This window comes from Triturus cristatus, chromosome 12 (assembly GCF_964204655.1).
Source record: "Triturus cristatus chromosome 12, aTriCri1.1, whole genome shotgun sequence".
NCBI classification, from domain to species: domain Eukaryota; kingdom Metazoa; phylum Chordata; class Amphibia; order Caudata; family Salamandridae; genus Triturus; species Triturus cristatus.
Genome location: NC_140595.1, coordinates 195,242,514 through 195,260,020, shown reverse-complemented (window position 1 = coordinate 195,260,020; position 17,507 = coordinate 195,242,514). Strand labels below are relative to the sequence as shown.

The 17,507-nt window shown below is 42.9% G+C and overlaps 1 protein-coding gene across 1 annotated transcript in view; it reads right to left on the bottom strand.

The window, feature by feature from the left end:
- Positions 1-17,507, bottom strand: part of HYDIN (HYDIN axonemal central pair apparatus protein) — a 2,467,744-nt gene that overhangs the window by 692,105 nt on the left and 1,758,132 nt on the right. Inside the window, exon 55 of the mRNA XM_085640020.1 lies at positions 12,781-12,880. Within this exon, the coding sequence (XP_085496146.1) occupies positions 12,781-12,880 (100 nt within the window). The remainder of the gene's footprint in view (positions 1-12,780; positions 12,881-17,507) is intronic.

The window sequence follows — 17,507 nt, the reverse complement described above, 5'->3', positions numbered from 1 at the left end:
CACCCTATGATGACCTGTGACTACCACCATTAACTGACTTTAGTGTGTTATTTTGCCCGAGCCTTGATGTAGGATCGTCCTGCATGTGCCTGCTTCTATTCTGTCCTATAATCTTGCTGTCTTTTAGTGGGAGCTGTCATGAAGTGGAACAGTCTTGACATGAGCAGAGGGTGTGAGATGTGCATTTAAAGGTATGAGAGAGAGAGAGAGAGAGAGAGAGAGAGAGAGAGAGAGAGAGAGATGGAATGTGCTTTTTGGTATTGAGGTGCAGTGTTGTGGGCGGTGATGCACACATGTGCTCTGTGTTGTACATTGGTGAGAATTATTATGAGTTCTTACTATTGGCTTTGACATGGCCTCATGTCTTCTTGTGCTCTGATTTTACCTTGCTTCTGCGTGCAAAGCAGTGCCTGTGATTCATATTCAAGGTCTTTCTGCTCCTCGCTTGTTTTTCGCTCCTCACTGACCAGAGTGAACTGGATATTATCTGTGGAATGTACAACTCTGTCTCGGAGTCAAAATACGGGGACTTGACCAGCCGCCGTCTTGGCTTTGATGCAGACAGGTACTAGCCAGCTCGGTTTTTCCAATGAGAAAGGGGCAGGGTTTTCTAGAAGCTTCGTCCCACGTTGAATAATGGTATTAAAGCTTGGAGCTTTCGTAGGCCAGGTGGAAGTTCACCACAGAATAGACGTATTGCTGTGGAGGTGACGGAATTTGGGTCCTGACTGAAACTCATTCCTGGGCTGTTGAAAGGGCTTCCCCAGCTAGAGTTGGCAAGGATGTGGCAGAATCAGTCAGTGAGGTGTTCCTAACCATTTCTGAGTATATTTTGTACTCTTTGCTACCTGTACATACTGCATTAAATTTTGATCATTTGTTTCAATTGTCCATTTAATTAGTTATTTGATATATGGGAATCTGCATTTACTGCTATATCTGCCCTACCGTTCTGAACATTGCATTAATAAACTTTTGTGTGTCATTTTAAAAGTACCAGAATTTGTCTTTTTGCCTCCAGAGTGGGAGTGCTGTGCAAATGTGTATTATTTAATAGTGCAGTGGTAAATTTGCCTCCCAGGTGGGAGTGCAGGGTTTGGGTGTGTCCTTTTAGTGAAAAGCATATTCATTATATCTTGGCGTAATTTTCACAGGATTGAACGTTGAATTTTAAAGGGGAAAATGCTCTTTAAAATGCTTGAAGATTCCCAGATGTCAACGGAGTCATTTAAGAGGGAGCTGGTCTCTCTCCAAGAAGGAAAACAATTTGGTATTTCAGACAGTAACAGTGGTGTTATTTTGAATATATTGTTCAGCATGTATCAAATGTTTGAACATTTAGAACAAGAATGTAGTGAGCTGAAAAGAGAGTTGGCTGATGTTCAATTTGAAAATATGTCTCTGAAAACAGAATTAAGCATGTGCCGGGCTCTGAAGCCATTTGCTTTGACCAGCGATGAGTCATATGTGAAAAATGTGAACTTAGAGAACGTGCCAGTTAATCTGCAGGCTTCACAGACGATCCTAATTAATTCTTTTGAGGAGGTTATTCAGTCAGAAAGGAATGTAAAGGGAGATAAACAGACCAGTTTTTTAGACTTAACGATCGCCGGTTACAGGTATAAATCAGACATAGCAATGTACGATGAATCTTGCTTTACATGGAAATATGCTATTTTTAAAGAAGAAATCCAGAAATGTATTTTTGAATGTGCACGACAGACTGCGCAGAATGTTTCAAACATGTGGTCAATTCAGAAAGGAGACAGTGTATCTTGTGTGCCAGTTCAGGAGCAGTCTGAGATTTGTAGTTATTGTGAAGAACAGGGAAATAAAAGTATGCTTTTAAAGTTGTGGATTGTAACATTTCTTAACGCTGAACAAATACAGATGCTTTTGTTTTTTTGTGCATTGAAAGACACTGGGCAGAGGGCAATAGAACACAATGTGATTTATCAATGGGAGGAAGCAATGGTTATAAAGTGGCATGACAGAACATTTAATTTCCTTACAGAAGAAAAGGCTAAAATCTTGGAGACAGAGGTGGTGCCCCAAGTGAAACAAAAGATTAGAGAATTTGCAGTGCCACGAAACAGAAAGGAAGCTCAGAGGTTCATTGGTTTGTTTGGTTTTTGGAGACAGCGCATCCCTCACTTGAGTCAGATTTTGGCCCCTTAGTACAAAGTTACGCGAAAGAAAAATGCATTAGAGTGGGGAGAGCAGCAGCAGACTTCATTTGAATTAGCAAAAGAGGCTATACAGCACGCTTTGGATTTGTGACCAGTGCGAGAGGGGGGATGTTGAACTGAATGTTACAGTGCAAGGATTGTACGCTAATTGGGGTTTGTAGCTGAAGCAGGGAAGAACAAAAGTACCTTTAGGGTTCTGGGCAAAGAAACTGCCAGACGCTGGTGAGCGGTACACCCTCTTTGAAAAACAGTTGCTTGCATGCTATTGGGCTCTGGTGCATACTGAGCAATTGACCCTAGGGCACAATGTGATTCTGAGACCTGAGATTCCTATAATGCAGTGGGTGATGAGTTCCCCCAAAACTCACAGAATTGGACATGCGCAGGAAGCCAACATAATCAAATGGAAGTGGTATATACAGGATAGGGCCCGAGTAGGTCTCAAAGGCACCGTGATTTTGCATGAGCAGGTGGCGCAGGTGCCAATGGAAGAGACAAAGGTGTTGCATTATGTACCTGAAATACAGGAGACTGCTGTAAAGTGGGATGAGCCATTTAGCGAATTGTCCGTAGAGGACAAGAAGCATGTGTGCTTTACTGATGGTGCAGCCAGGTATGTAGGGGCTAAGAGGCACTGGAAGGCGGTGTCATACAAACCTGTGACCCAGAAATTGTTGACTACTACTGGAGAAGGAAAGGGTAGCCAGTTCGCAGAACTATATGCTGTGTATCAAGCTTTGAAACAAGAATTGCCATGAACGTGTCATATTTACACTGATTCGTGGTCCACTGCCAATGGGTTAGCAACTTGGCTTCCCACGTGGCATGCTCATAGTTGGATGATAAATGCAAAGGAGGTGTGGGGCAAGGGATTGTGGAAAGAGATTTGGACCATGTTGACACAAAGTACAGTTACTGTGTATCATGTAGATGCTCATTGCTCGGATGTATGACGTTACAACGCACACTTTTACAACGCATGCACTTACAACGCATTTTTTACAACGCATAATCCATTACAACGCATGACATTACAACGCAGGACACTACAACGCATTTTTAAAAAATACCTTTACAACGCATTACCATTACAACGCATACTACCTTTACAACGCATACCATTACAACGCATAATATTAAATTACATTTAAGGTAAGTATTAGATAGTATAGGGGTAAAAATTACTATTCTAACTCCAGGGGGTGCAACAGTAGGGTAAGTATTGGATAGTGTAGGGGTAAAAATTACTATTCTAACTCCAGGGGGTGCAACAGTAGGGTAAGTGTTGGATAGTGTAGGGGTAAAAATTACTATTCTAACTCCAGGGGGTGCAACAGTAGGGTAAGTGTTGGATAGTGTAGGGGTAAAAATTACTATTCTAACTCCAGGGGGTGCAACAGTAGGGTAAGTGTTGGATAGTGTAGGGGTAAAAATTACTATTCTAACTCCAGGGGGTGCAACAGTAGGGTAAGTGTTGGATAGTGTAGGGGTAAAAATTACTATTCTAACTCCAGGGGGTGCAACAGTAGGGTAAGTGTTGGATAGTGTAGGGGTAAAAATTACTATTCTAACTCCAGGGGGTGCAACAGTAGGGTAAGTGTTGGATAGTGTAGGGGTAAAAATTACTATTCTAACTCCAGGGGGTGCAACAGTAGGGTAAGTGTTGGATAGTGTAGGGGTAAAAATTACTATTCTAACTCCAGGGGGTGCATCAGTAGGGTAAGTGTTGGATAGTATAGGGGTAAAAATTACTATTCTAACTCCAGGGGGGTGCATCAGTAGGGTAAGTGTTGGATAGTATAGGGGTAAAAATTACTATTCTAACTCCAGGGGGTGCATCAGTAGGGTAAGTGTTGGATAGTATAGGGGTAAAAATTACTATTCTAACTCCAGGGGGTGCATCAGTAGGGTAAGTGTTGGATAGTATAGGGGTAAAAATTACTATTCTAACTCCAGGGGGTGCAACAGTAGGGTAAGTGTTGGATAGTATAGGGGTAAAAATTACTATTCTAACTCCAGGGGGTGCAACAGTAGGGTAAGTGTTGGATAGTGTAGTGTAATATTATGCGTTGTAATGGTATGCGTTGTAATGGTAGTATGCGTTGTAATGGAATGCGTTGTAAAGGTAGTTTTTAAAAATGCGTTGTAGTGTCATGCGTTGTAATGTCATGCGTTGTAATGGATTATGCGTTGTAAAAAATGCGTTGTAATGGTAGTGCGTTGTAAAAGTTGCGTTGTAAAGGTTGTTCCCCTCATTGCTCCACTGACTCACTTGACCGCTGGTTTAATTTCCTCACAGATGAAAAAGCGAAGATTACAGAGGCTGAGGTGACAACGCAGAATTCTGACTTGGTTGGGATTGCGAAGTGGGCACATCAGAAGTGCGGACCCTTTGGAGTACAGATTACTAACAGGTGGGCAGAGAATAGAGGGATACACATTCCCGTAGAGTTGATTAAAACCGTGATTTTGCAGTGTCCTGCTTGTCAGCATGCCCGACATAGATCAGTCCCACAGAAGGTGAAGGGCGAGTTGAAGAAAGGAAAATTACCTAAGCAGACAGAGCAGATGGAGTGCCTTGGGCTTCTGCCAATTGAGGGAGCACGTATCCAGCAGTGAGTGGAGTAATAGTCAGGAAGGAGACTGCTCCAGCCCTTCTTGCTGTGCAGGGAAAAAGAGAGTTTCATTCCAATAACAAGAATTCAGATGCTAAAGCGTGGGTAGAATTCTCAGACAATTCCCCAGAGCCAGCAGTGAACCGTGCCGACAAGAATGATAATATTGTACTTCCAGAAATGCAAAACAGGGACAAGAAAAACGTGCGCTTTTTGAAAAATGTTTATTGCAAGAAGAGTGATGCTTGTTTCTTTTTCAGGTCATCATACTGCGACGTGTTGGTGAGCCTGATGTCGGTATATGTCTGCCCCATATGGATGAGACCCCCCTTCTCCCCTCCCCCCCACAAGCCTGGAGGGATCACCGGACAGTGCAAGCTGATGTCCTGTGGCTGAACGACCAGATGGGGACCTACTTTGCCAAGACCGATGAACTGTTTAGTGGAGATGAAGTTAAATGCGAAAGGGCTGTGTGTCTTTCACACAGGACTGTTTGTTTAAAAAAGAAACAGAACAACAAAAATGTGCTGCAATTCAAACTGTTTTATAAACATGAGGTTAAAACAAAGTTTGAGAATGCTGTGTGTCTTTCACACAGAAGGACTGTTAGCTTAAAGAGAAAACAGAACAACAAAGATGATGGGAGATCCGAAATCACTTGCTAAATGTAAATGACCCTATCATTTGGTGTGGTGATTTTAATGTCGTGCTGAATCACCAACTCGATAAGTCCCCAAACTCGAGGGCCAGTGTGGCTTCTAAATCCAGGCAAATCCTAATGTCAATAATGGCACAATTGGGTTTAGCCGACATATGGAGGGAAAGGGCGGGGAACAAATTGGGAGTTTCATTTCGGAATCTCAAATACAAGCACAGATCAAGAATTGATTATGCTCTGTTTAGCTATTGTCTTAAAGACTCATCAATGGAGATATCATATCTTCCCTCTCACCTCTCCGATCATTCAGCTATCTCTTTTACTTTGAAGTTAGGCCAGTGGTCAGGACATGTGTCTTGGTCATTCGACCGGTCCATCCTTCATGATGAGGACGAAATTAGTTTTCTAATAGCTGAAACTAAGTTTTTTTTAGAAGTGAATCTAGATTCTACCTCAATCCCCATTGTATGGGATGCTCTGAAGGCTTTTTGGAGAGGGAACATTACTTCTAGAGCCTCCCAGAGAAGGAAGTTATACAGGGAAAAGATCACAAACATAGAAGCCGAAATGAAATCCATTGAACAGCAACTCAGTACCTCTATAGGCTCAATAAGTCAGCAAGGAAAATTAGCCCACTTAAAAACACAATTGGAGTGTATTTTACAGGAAAGGGTGGCTAGCCGATGGGAGGCAAGTAAAAATTCCCATTTTGAGTTTGGGGAAGCAGCTGGGAGGATGCTAGCGTGGAAAATAAAAGCAGACCAAGCAAAAAAATATATTAGGCAGATAAAGTTGGAAGGCGACCAAAGTCCTCTTACTGCCACCTCCGAGATAGGCAGAGCCTTTCAGGAATTTTTTCAGGCCATCTACAAAGATGATATCACTGATGATCCTTTTGCAAGGAATTCTTGGTTAGATAAAATATCCCTGCCGAGTCTCACCCAGTTCCAAAGCAGCTACTTGGAGTCAGAAATAACCGAGACAGAGGTGAGAGAGGTTGTTGGGCAACTTAAGCAAGGAAAGGCAGCAGGCACAGATGGCTTACCAGCTGAACTATATCGTGCCTTGTCCGAAGGTATAATTCCAACGTTGACGGTTCTGTTCAATAGTATTCTGTTAAAAGGGAACAACCCTCCCAAATCATGGAATGATGCCATCATAGTCCTGATTCTTAAACCGGGGAAAGACCCGACTGAATGCGGATCATACCGTCCGATATCACTTCTGAACAACGACTATAACATTTTTGCGGCCATTATGTCAGCTAGATTGGGCAAGGTTATACCTTCAATAATAAATCAAGACCAAAAAGGGTTCATAAAGGGCCGCCAGTTGGTTGACCTTACGCACGATTTAGTCGGGGCCATAGATATTGCCTCTAGCCTCTCTCTGCCATTAGCCACTTTCACGTTAGACGCAACAAAGGCCTTTGACAGGGTTAGTTGGCCTTATTTGACTGCGGTATTAAAGAAATTCAAGTTTGGTGAGAATTTCTGTCAAGTGATCTCTCTTCTGTACAAGGCTCCATCTGCCAGACTCTTGATTAATAACACCCTATCGGAACCTGTAAATATTACAAGGGGGACAAGACAGGGCTGCCCTCTTTCTCCCCTTCTCTTCAATTTGTATATTGAGCCTTTCGCTCAAGTTCTACGGGAGGAAGTTAATATCCCCTCTTTTAAATATGAGGGGTGGGAAAGGCGGGTAGCTCTTTACGCGGACGGCATTCTCATTTTTACAGTAGACCCGGGCTTAGCCTTTCCAACAGTAATTAAGTGTGCAGAAGAATTTGGGCGGATCTCTGGATATGAGATTAACGCCAGCAAAACCGAAATTATGGTGTGGAATATAAACAATACACATCTTAAGGTGACACCCTCAATGAGATATCTCGGTATCCAAATTACTCAAGACGTGGGGAATATTGCACAAATTAATTTGGATCGGGTCTTTAAAGATTGTCAAAAAAAACTAAAAGCGTGGTCCTTTCTTCCACTTACTATTCTTGGTAGAACTAATTTAGTTAAAATGGCTATCCTCCCCAAGTTTACTTTTTTATGTAACACTATCCCCCTGGCCTTCGACCCTAAACAAATAGACAAATTTCAGCGGGAAATAAACTCCTTCATCTGGAAGTACAAAGCCACTAGATTGGCGTGGAAAAAATTACGAAGGAGGAGGGAAAAGGGTGGGTTGGCACTCCCTGATTTACAGTACTATGCATGGGCTTTCCAACTATCTTACTCCCGTATGCTATTGAAAGTGCCTTCTAATTCCTCGATAGGTCTAATGTTTAAAGCCATGCTGGTTGGGGCGGATCTACCCTGTCAGGGATTTATGTTTAAGTTTGGAGATCAAAAGTTTTTTAAGAAGATTAAATTAAAGTCTCTTCAATCTATGGCCAGTATCTGGGCTCAGATCAAAAAGAAAATAGGGCTGTCTTACTTTTCAAACTATGCCCCGGTGTGGGACTCCCCGGGTCTACCAATGTGTCTGAGGGATGGGTTGGCGTCCCCCCTGATACATGCCGGTATTGCAAGGTGGGGAGAGTTGTTGGTAAATGACGCACTGCTGACATGGGATGCACTAAGTGATAAGGTCGGTCCTGGGCTATCAAGATTTAAATATATGCAGCTTGAGAGTTGGGCTCGGGCTCTAGCTAGGAAAGCTGTCCCGCTGGGTAAATTTAGTAATTTGGAACAGCAGCTTGTCGTCAGGCAGGCGGGCGGCAAAGAGGTGGCTTTTTGGTATTGGAGCATTCTGGAGGAGGTGGATGGGGATTTTAGCCTCCCTGACCAACTATGGGGAGAGGAGATGGGGCGACAGTGTGAGCAAATATGGCTTACTTCACTTACCATCCTACACAGATTAGTCAAACCTGCGTGGTTAAGGCGCAACCATCTATTCACCGTTCACCGCGCTTATCTCTCTCCTTTAAGACTATCAAAATTTCAGCCAGGAAAGAGATGTAACAAGTGTAACCTCTTGAATGCTTCGGATACACATATGTTTAAGGATTGCCCTTCTATCTGTACTTTCTGGGAGAAAATAAAGGACACACTGGACTCTATACTTAATTGTTCTGTGCGCATTACTCTGTCATTGGTTATCTTTGGCATAGACGAAAACATACTGGGGCAGGCAAGATTCTTCCTTTTATACGCCATTCTCTTGGCAAGGCGCCAAATATGTAGGTTTTGGGTAGATGCCGTACCTCCATCACATGGAGATTGGCTTTCATCCTTGTACAGTACATCTAAGCTGGACCTGGCTAGACGTGTCAACAAAAAAAATGTGGCCTTTTGGGACCTTCTGTTAAACTGGTCATAGGAACGCCGGGGTTTTTTTTTTTTTTTTTTTTCTTCCCCGGGTCCTATGATTAAGCCTTGGTTACTCTTTGGATCTTGAACGCCGGTCTCATGGTTTAACGATTCGCCCCTCGAGGCTGAACAGATCCTTGGATCGAGTAATTAAGCTATCTAGCTTCCCTCACCATGGAGTTATCTTCCGCTACTCTGTGAATTGTGTCCTGGTATGCGAGTCGACTTGAGATCCTGAGTTGTTCTCCCAGCTCGCGACACACTAGGTGGCTGGTGATTCCTACAAGAGGGTTAATAGCAAATGAGGACTAAAAAAAAAAAAAAAAAAAAAACAATTAAAAAAACAAATAAAAAAAATAAAAAAAGATGATGGGAGATTTATATTGGAGAACAACAGAAATGTTTTTTTGAGTGAAAGAGTTGTTTTTATTTTTTAGCACAAAATATATAATTTTGGCTGCTTCAGCAGTAGAAGTTCCAGTATTAGCCATTAGAGACATTAGGAGTATTACTGAGTTCATATGATTGATTCTATTTGATGCATTTGTTTTGTGTATCCATCAAACATTTATTTTTGCTGAGTATCCAGATATGCATAAGCTATTTTGACATGCTTTAAAGTTAATATCACATGCTTTTATGATTTCATAGTTTTATATTTGTCTTTCAGTTAAGAAATGCAGTGCTTAAATCACAGTTGTGTTTTTCAGTTATGAAATGCAGTCTTTCAAACACAGTTGCGCTTTCAGTTAAGACTTGCTTTGAATTATATGCTTTTCTGATTTCACAGTATTATACTTGTGCTTGCAGTTCAGTAACATGTGCTTTATTAGTAGTTGTGCTTTTAATTGTGAAATGAGGTTTTTCACTTGTAGTCGTGTTTTCAATTAAGAAATGCAGTTTTTGTACTTTCAGTTCAGAAATGTAGTTTTTCAATATTTTTGGTGCTTTCAGTTAAGAAATGCAGTTTTTCATTTGTGGTTGTGTCTTTAGTTAAGAGATTCCGTTTTTGATATATGTGGATGATGGTAGTCGAAGGTCATGGGGTAGAATGTAATAAAAGAGCCACTCTTGTGGTTTGGCACCCTATGATGACCTCCGACTACCACCATTTTAACTGACTTTAGTGTGTTATTTTGCCCTAGCCTTGATGTAGGATGGTCCTGCATATGCCTGCTTCTCTTCTGACCTGTAATCTTGCTGTCTTTCAGTGGGAGCTGTCATGGAGTTGAATAGTCTTGCCATGAGCAGCGGATGTGAGATGTGAATTTAAAGGCGTAAGAGAGAGAGAGAGGTGGAATGTGCTTTTTGGTCTCGAGGTCAGAGTTGTGGGCGGTGGTGCACACATGTGCTCAGTGTTGTACACTAGTGAGAATTATTATGAGTTCTTACTATTGCCTTTGACATGGCCTCATGTCTTCTTGTTCTCTGATTTTACCTTGCTTCTGCAAGCAAAGCAGTGCCGGCGATTCATATTCAAGGTCTTTCTGCTCTTGACTTGTTTTTTGCTCCTCACCCACCAGAGTGAGCTGGATATTATCTGTGGAATGTACAACTCTGTCTCGGAGTCAAAATACAGGGGCATGGCTAGCCACCGTCTTGGCTTTGACGCAGACTGGTACTAGCCAGCTCGGTTTTTCCAATGAGAAAGGGGCAGGGTTTTCTAGCAGCTTTGTCCCACGTTGAATAATGGTATTAAAGCTGGGAGCTTTCGTAGGTCAGGTGGAAGTTCACCACAGAATAGACGTATTGCTGTGGAGGTGACGGAACTTGAGTCCTGACTGAAACTCCTTCCTGGTCTGTTGAAAGGGCTTCCCCAGCTAGAGTTGGCAAGGATGTGGCAGAATCAGTCGGTGAGGTGTTCCTAACCATTTCTGTATACATTTTCTACTCTTTGCTACCTGTCCATATTGCATTATATTTTGATCATTTATTTCAATTGTTCATTTAATTAGTCATTTGATATATGGGAATCTGCATTCACTGATATATCTGGCCTACCGTTTTGAACATTGCATTAATAAACTTGTGTGTGTCATTTTAAAAGTACAAGAATTTGTTTTTTTGCCTCCAGAGTGCGAGTGCTGTGTAAACGTGCATTATTTAATAGTGCTGGGGTAAATTTGCCTCCCAGTTGGGAGTGCAGGGTTTCGGTGTGTCCTTTTAGTGAAAAGCATATTCATTACAGAGAGAGACTCCAACGACCCAAAGCATGATGCTGGCAGCATCACTGGCCTACACTAGTGGATACTGCCACGGACTACAATGGCATTAATTCATTATGAAGGGCTTCAGATCAGCAAGCCCTGTGTTGTGGGTCATAGTTCAGAAAGTTGATTTACTGTCTGGCTTCTGTCTCCTGCCTCCTGCTTCAGAGCGAGGCAGAACAGGCAGCCTGGGACCGACAGCCCAGACTTAAAAGCATTCAGAGGCATTTTAAGGCATGGGCAAAGTGGGCTCTAACCAGGGCCCCAGCCTTTCAGGGGCCCCCTGATAGAGCCAGTTCTGTTCTGCAGAGAGTCTTGCCCCAGTGACACAGAATAAATCTTAAACAGATTGTTTTAAATACTGTTTTTCTTAAATTTATACGTCCATAAAAAGTTTCTTTTGGATCAAAACAGGACGTCAGAAATGAGAAATAGGAGGGTGTCATCGAGATTATTTGCAGTAATATTGGTGAGCTGCTGCTGTGTTACAATATTGAAAACACACATCAATGGGCCATATGCATCAAAGTCAGGATTTGCGAATCCTAAATAGCGAATTTTAAGAAAATACTATTTAGGACTTGTAAATCCCTATGCATGTAGGAATCACAAAGAAAATTGCAATTCCTTCATATTTCTTAACTGCGACTCGCAAATTGCGAATCACAATTAAGGAATAGCTACCCATTCATTCCTATGGGCCTAGAAGCCCATAGAAATGAATGGGAATTGCATGCGTAATTTGCGAGTACCAAATAGGGACTCGCAAATTGCGCATGCCATTTTAAGGGAGCAAGGGTGCCAAAAGGACACCCTGTTGCACCCCTGAAATTGAGATGCTACCACATGTTGCGCACATACATGCCCCAAGGGCATGTGTGTGTGTAACATGAGACTTTGAAAAAAGCACTTTAGTGCATTTTTCGAAGTTTTTGCAAATTACAATCAAGTTCACATTGATGGTAATTTGCGATCCCTATTTGCGAATTCGCAATTTGAAATTGCATCATGCATTGCATTTGGGGAATCGCAATTTGCAATTCCCTAAATGCATTCGCAATTTAAGTAATCGCAAATTTTACGATTACTTAAAATGCCAATTTGGATTTGGGTTGATGCATCCCAAATGCAATAATACCGGTCGCAAAGGGGCAGATTCTGCGAATCTGCCCGTTTTTGATCGGTATTTTTGTTGATGCATGTGCCCCAATATCACTTAATATTAAATGTAAGCACATTTAGAACTTGGACGAGTGTGCCTGTGCACTGTCAGTGACCTGGCCTAAAAGGGCATGAAAGAGCTGAAATTGGATCATAAATTCAAAGATGTTCCAAAAAGGGGCCCCGAAAGTGCGTTTGGCCCAGGGCCCCCAAAACCCTTAAGATGTCCCTGAATGCATTGATTTGTTTAGAAATACAATCGTATCTCTAAATAAATCGATCTATTTTATAATTGTACAGGAATGTTAAGGAATTTCAGGGTGGCGCAGCCACAGAGCCCCGATGGAGAATCCGCCCCTGCAAAAAGAGAATACAAAATCCCAAAGAAGGAAGATAATTTGGAATGTTAAATAGACAGAAACCAGGTCCAGAGTGGTATCTTATGCGTCTATGTGCCTTCTACAATACATATAATTAAGACATGTTGTTTGATAACTAAATAAAGGGGGAGTGCACTAGAAGGGCTCATGATAAGGGAAACACGCACAGGAAAAAAAGGATGATGGACGGTGAAACATGCTAAATAGTTTCAAAATGTAAAAAGCAAAACAAGATAAGTGAAACAACTACCTGAAAGCAATTTCATATTTCCCTTTGTTCTTCATAGACACACTCAACTTAGATTCATCCATGACCTTCACAATCCCAAAGTCCAAGCCTCCATCGGTTCCTGCACACAGATTAGAGAGGATTTGTTAATGAATGTAGAAAAGCAGTATGCGTTAAAGGTGCTATCTTCTCTTTAAATTTTTTTCTTTTAAATAATAATATACATTTTGGGAAAACTGATTCTTTTGAGAAAGCAACTCAGCAATCGGAAAAAACACATACATTCACAAAGATAGTTAAGTTAACCTCATTTCTAAAGCAAGAAAGTACTGTCATCCAAAAGGACATCCCAGCGTTGAGAGAAATTGAGCTGAGAAAGGAAGTTTGCAGACCTTCATTGGAAGCAAAAAGCTAAGGGCTTTGCAATAGACGTACCAATCTCACATCTGTCCCAAACTCCCACACCTAAGCATGGACTTTGTTCTTCACATACATTGCATCAAGGATATAGGGTGCTTGAATGACAATTGAAACAGTGATGAGACCAAAACATCAACTAATACCAACAGTTGAGCCCTTCTAGAAATATGAGTTCTTTTATATACTGTACCAGGCACCGCAATAGATACATGGATGCATAGAGGGAAATGTTTTGCTTCCATGTCTGATTTTTTATCCCAACAAGGAGGAGCAGTGGCGGCTGCAAACTGGAAGCAGCAGTGGGCAGGTGGGGGGGGGAAGGGGCGGGAGATCGGGTTTAAAAACAAAAATCACTTACCTCCCGGCCGGCACCCCCTCTCCTGCATCCTCATCCTGGCATCTTGGGGGCAACAGGAAGCACCAGGGCTCCTACGCTCCCCACAGCCAATCACAACGTCGCAATGCTGCATTTTGATTGGTCTGAGTGCTGTGACACGGCGCTCAGCCAGGGGCTGGAGGGGTGAGCATGTTCTCCATGCAGGCTGTTCTGCAGCCAGCATGGAGAACATGATATGTGTGCATGACTGTTTGGCCGTCCCGAGACCACTCCTTCCCCTGCTCTGAGAGCAGCCCTGCCCCACAAAGACGCTGCAATGGGAAAAATAGCCTCAACTTATTATCCTTTTATTTTCCCTTTTTTTACACTGCATAAAGCAGTGGGGCGACACTCCTCTGCCTTAGCAGAGGAGCCACCCCTGAGGAGGAGTATAAGGAATGCAAGGACACTGAAGTTAGCTTTGAACTGCAGATGCCAATTGTGTGTTGTCCTGAAATGGTGGTGGCTGTGGTTGGGTATAGGGAGACATAGAAGAAAACAAGTTACTTACCCGTAACTGTAGTTCTCCAGTATTGGAAGCTTTCATAGATTCACATGCCTGAATTATTCCCCGTCAGAGACAGGAGTTTCCAGTATATAAAAAAGCAATGCTTAGTTGGATAGCAAACTGAAAAGAGGCCTAGGCCCATTTCCCTTTTGCAGCCCATAACCTTCGTTATGTAAAAGAGACCAAACTTGTCCCTGAACCAATCAGAGCTCCTCAACCGCTAGAACCCTCCTGAGAGAACATTTTGCCCCTCAGATTTTCGTGCACTTGTGCTATAGACCGCTTTTGTGCTAAATCCAAGGTGAACCTCTCAGGGGAGGAAGGTGGGTCGCATGTGAATCTATGAAAGCTTCCAATACTGGAGAACTAAAGTTACAGGTAAGTAACTTGTTTTCTTACTCCAGTATGGGAGCTTTCATAGATTCACATGCCTGAATCAGAATAGCGAGCAGTAAAACATAGCACATTTTTTGTTACCCAAGACCTGGAACAAGGGAGTATATGTAGCTCAATAAAAGCGGTCTTTACATACCAATACACACAGAAAACACTTTCCAAATTGCATATAATACAATATACAACAATAAAATGTGCATATGTAACCAATAAAAGGAAGGAGGGATGGTAAAGAGGGCAAACCGTCAGTGGAAAAGGTTCCTCAGTACTGCTTGTCCTACTGCCACATCTTTCTCTGCAGGTGCATCGAGGTAGTAATGTCTGGTAAAAGTATGCGTACTCTTCCAGGTAGCAGCTCTGCAGGTATCCTGGATAGGTACTCCCGCAAATAAAGCAGCGGAGGTGGACACTGCTCTTGTAGAATGAGCATGGACACATGCATTCAACGGCTTCCCTGCTGCCTGATGACAAAACTGTATTGCACTTGAAATCCATCGGGAAATTCTTCTCTTTGACAAAGGGAACCCCTTCCTGGGGGCACTATAAGCCAAAGATAGTTGGGAAGACTTGCGGAAAGGCCTTGTTTGCTGCGAATAAAACTTTAGACAACGTTGAACATCCAATGAATAAAGAGCTCTCTCCGCTGCTGTTGACAGTTGAGGGAAAAACCTCTTAAGGATCGGCGGTTCATTCAGATAAAAGTCTGTAGGTACTTTCGGAATGCATTTTGGATTAGTCCTGAGAACAATCCTGTCCTCTTTGAACTGCAAAAATGGTTCTTGTATGGTGAGAGCCTGTATTTCCCCAACTCTTCTGGCTGAAGTGAGAGCTATTAGAAGAGCTCCCTTCCAGGATAAGAACTTTAGATCCGCCTTGTGAATTGGTTCGAAGGGCTGCTTCATCAATTGAGATAGAACAATGTTCAACTGCCAGAGAGGTGGAGGAGGTCTTACGGGAGAAAAAGTCCGAAACAATCCTTTCATGAACTGTTTGATAATCCTTTCAGACCACAGTGATGGACCCGAGGGAGTTCTTCTATATCGAGAAATCGCAGCAAGATGCACTTTAATAGAAGCATGGGCTAAACCAGATTTTGCTAACATTAAAATATATGGAATAATTTCATGTGCCGCTGAGCTTGGAGGATGAATATTACGTTCTTGGCAGCACAAACAGAATCTCTTCCATTTCATCCTATATGTCTTGTTTGTACTTTCCGCTCTGGCATTTGCTAGTATATCTCTGCATTCTGATGAAATATCTAGGTGTTGAAATTCGCAGTGTTCAGGAGCCAGGCCACTAAGCGTATCGATTTCGGGTCTGGATGAAGCACTTGCCCCCGGGACATTGTCAAGAGTGATGGTATTGGTTGCAGACGAATCGGATGATCCTCCGACAGCAGGAGCAGCTCTGTGAACCAGTGTAGCCTGGGCCACCATGGAGCTACCAGTATCCCTTTGCACGGTTCTTTCTTTATCTTTGTGAGAACGCGTGGCAGGAGGGGAATCGGAGAAAAGGCATAGGCAAAGACGCTTGACCATGCCATCAAAAACGCATTCCCCAAGATCTCCTTTGGTGATGCCAACTTGCGAAGAACCGGCATTTTTTGTTCTGAGCTGTCACAAACAGATCCACTGTCGGAACTACCCATTTGAAGAAGATGCTTTGTAAAATCTCCTGGTTGATTTCCCACTCGTGGCATGTGTACTTCAGTCTGCTGAGAGTGTCCACTTTGACATTCTGATCTTCTGGAAGATGTTCCGCTTTTAGAGACACCTCGTGTTGAACAGCCCACTTCCATATCTTTTGTGCTTCCTGCAACAGGGAGAGTGATCTTGTACCTCCCTGCTTGTTGAGATAGTGCATTGCAGTTGTGTTGTCTGTTATTATCAGAACAGATGCTCCCTGAATTCTTGGTAGGAAAGCCAGCAATGCCAAGCCTATCGCTTTGAGCTCCAGCAAGTTGATGTGGAGCTGCTGTTCCTGCAATCCCCACCGACCACTGACCTGTAGATCCTTAAGGAACGCCCCCATCCTTCCAGGGATGCATCGGTGGTAATTACCAATGGAGCTGGTTCGGTCAGGAAGGAAAGGCCCACCGAAATGTTCCTTTTGTGGGTCCACCATGCTTGCCCCATACCCGGCGTGATCTTCACCTTGTCGTCGAAGGATCCCTCTGAATGGTGCCATTGCCGATCCAGTTCCTCCTGTAATGGACGAATCTTTAGTCGGCATAAAGGAATCAGAGGTATGCAAGAGGACATTGTCCCTAGTAGTGACTTGTACGTGCGTACTGAAAGACACTTTTTTCTTGTGAAATTCTTGGCAAGTGTCATGAGACCCAGTTGTCTCTCTGTGGAGGCAAATGCCTTGTTTACAGAGGTGTCCAGAATCGCTCCCAGGAACGTGATCTTCCTTGAAGGTTGAAGGGATGATTTCTCTATATTCAACATCAGTCCCAATTCATAATTGTATGCATGCCATAGTTGACACCTGGGCTGAAGTTTCTGATGGCGCTTTTATCAACCAGTCATCCAGGTATGGAAACTCCTAGTGTCTTAGCTTTCTGAGAAAAGCTGCCACTGGTGCCAGACACTTTGCAAAAATTCTCGGGGCTAATTTGAGGCCAAACGGTAGTACTTTGAACTGGTAATGGTCTCTGGCTATTGCAAACCGAAGATACTGTCTGTGGGAAAAATGAATGGGAATGTGAAAATATGCATCCTTCATGTCTAGAGTGGTCATATGGTCCCCTGGGTTTAAGAGAAGCAGAATGTCTTGGAGGGTCACCATCCGGAAAGACTGCTTCTTGAGATAAGTATTCAACGACCTCAGGTCTAGAACAGGACGCCATTGGAGAGCATTCTTCCGGACTAGGAAGAAATGGGAGCAAAACCCCTTTCCTTTTTGGGAGATCGGCACCGGTTTTATTGCTCCCTTTCGGAGCATTGTTCGAATCTCCCGACGCATCTGAGATAGATGTTTGATCTCTTGACTTGTCGGTGGTGTGCAAGGAGGGAATTGAAGGACTTCTAGAGTGTGTCCGAA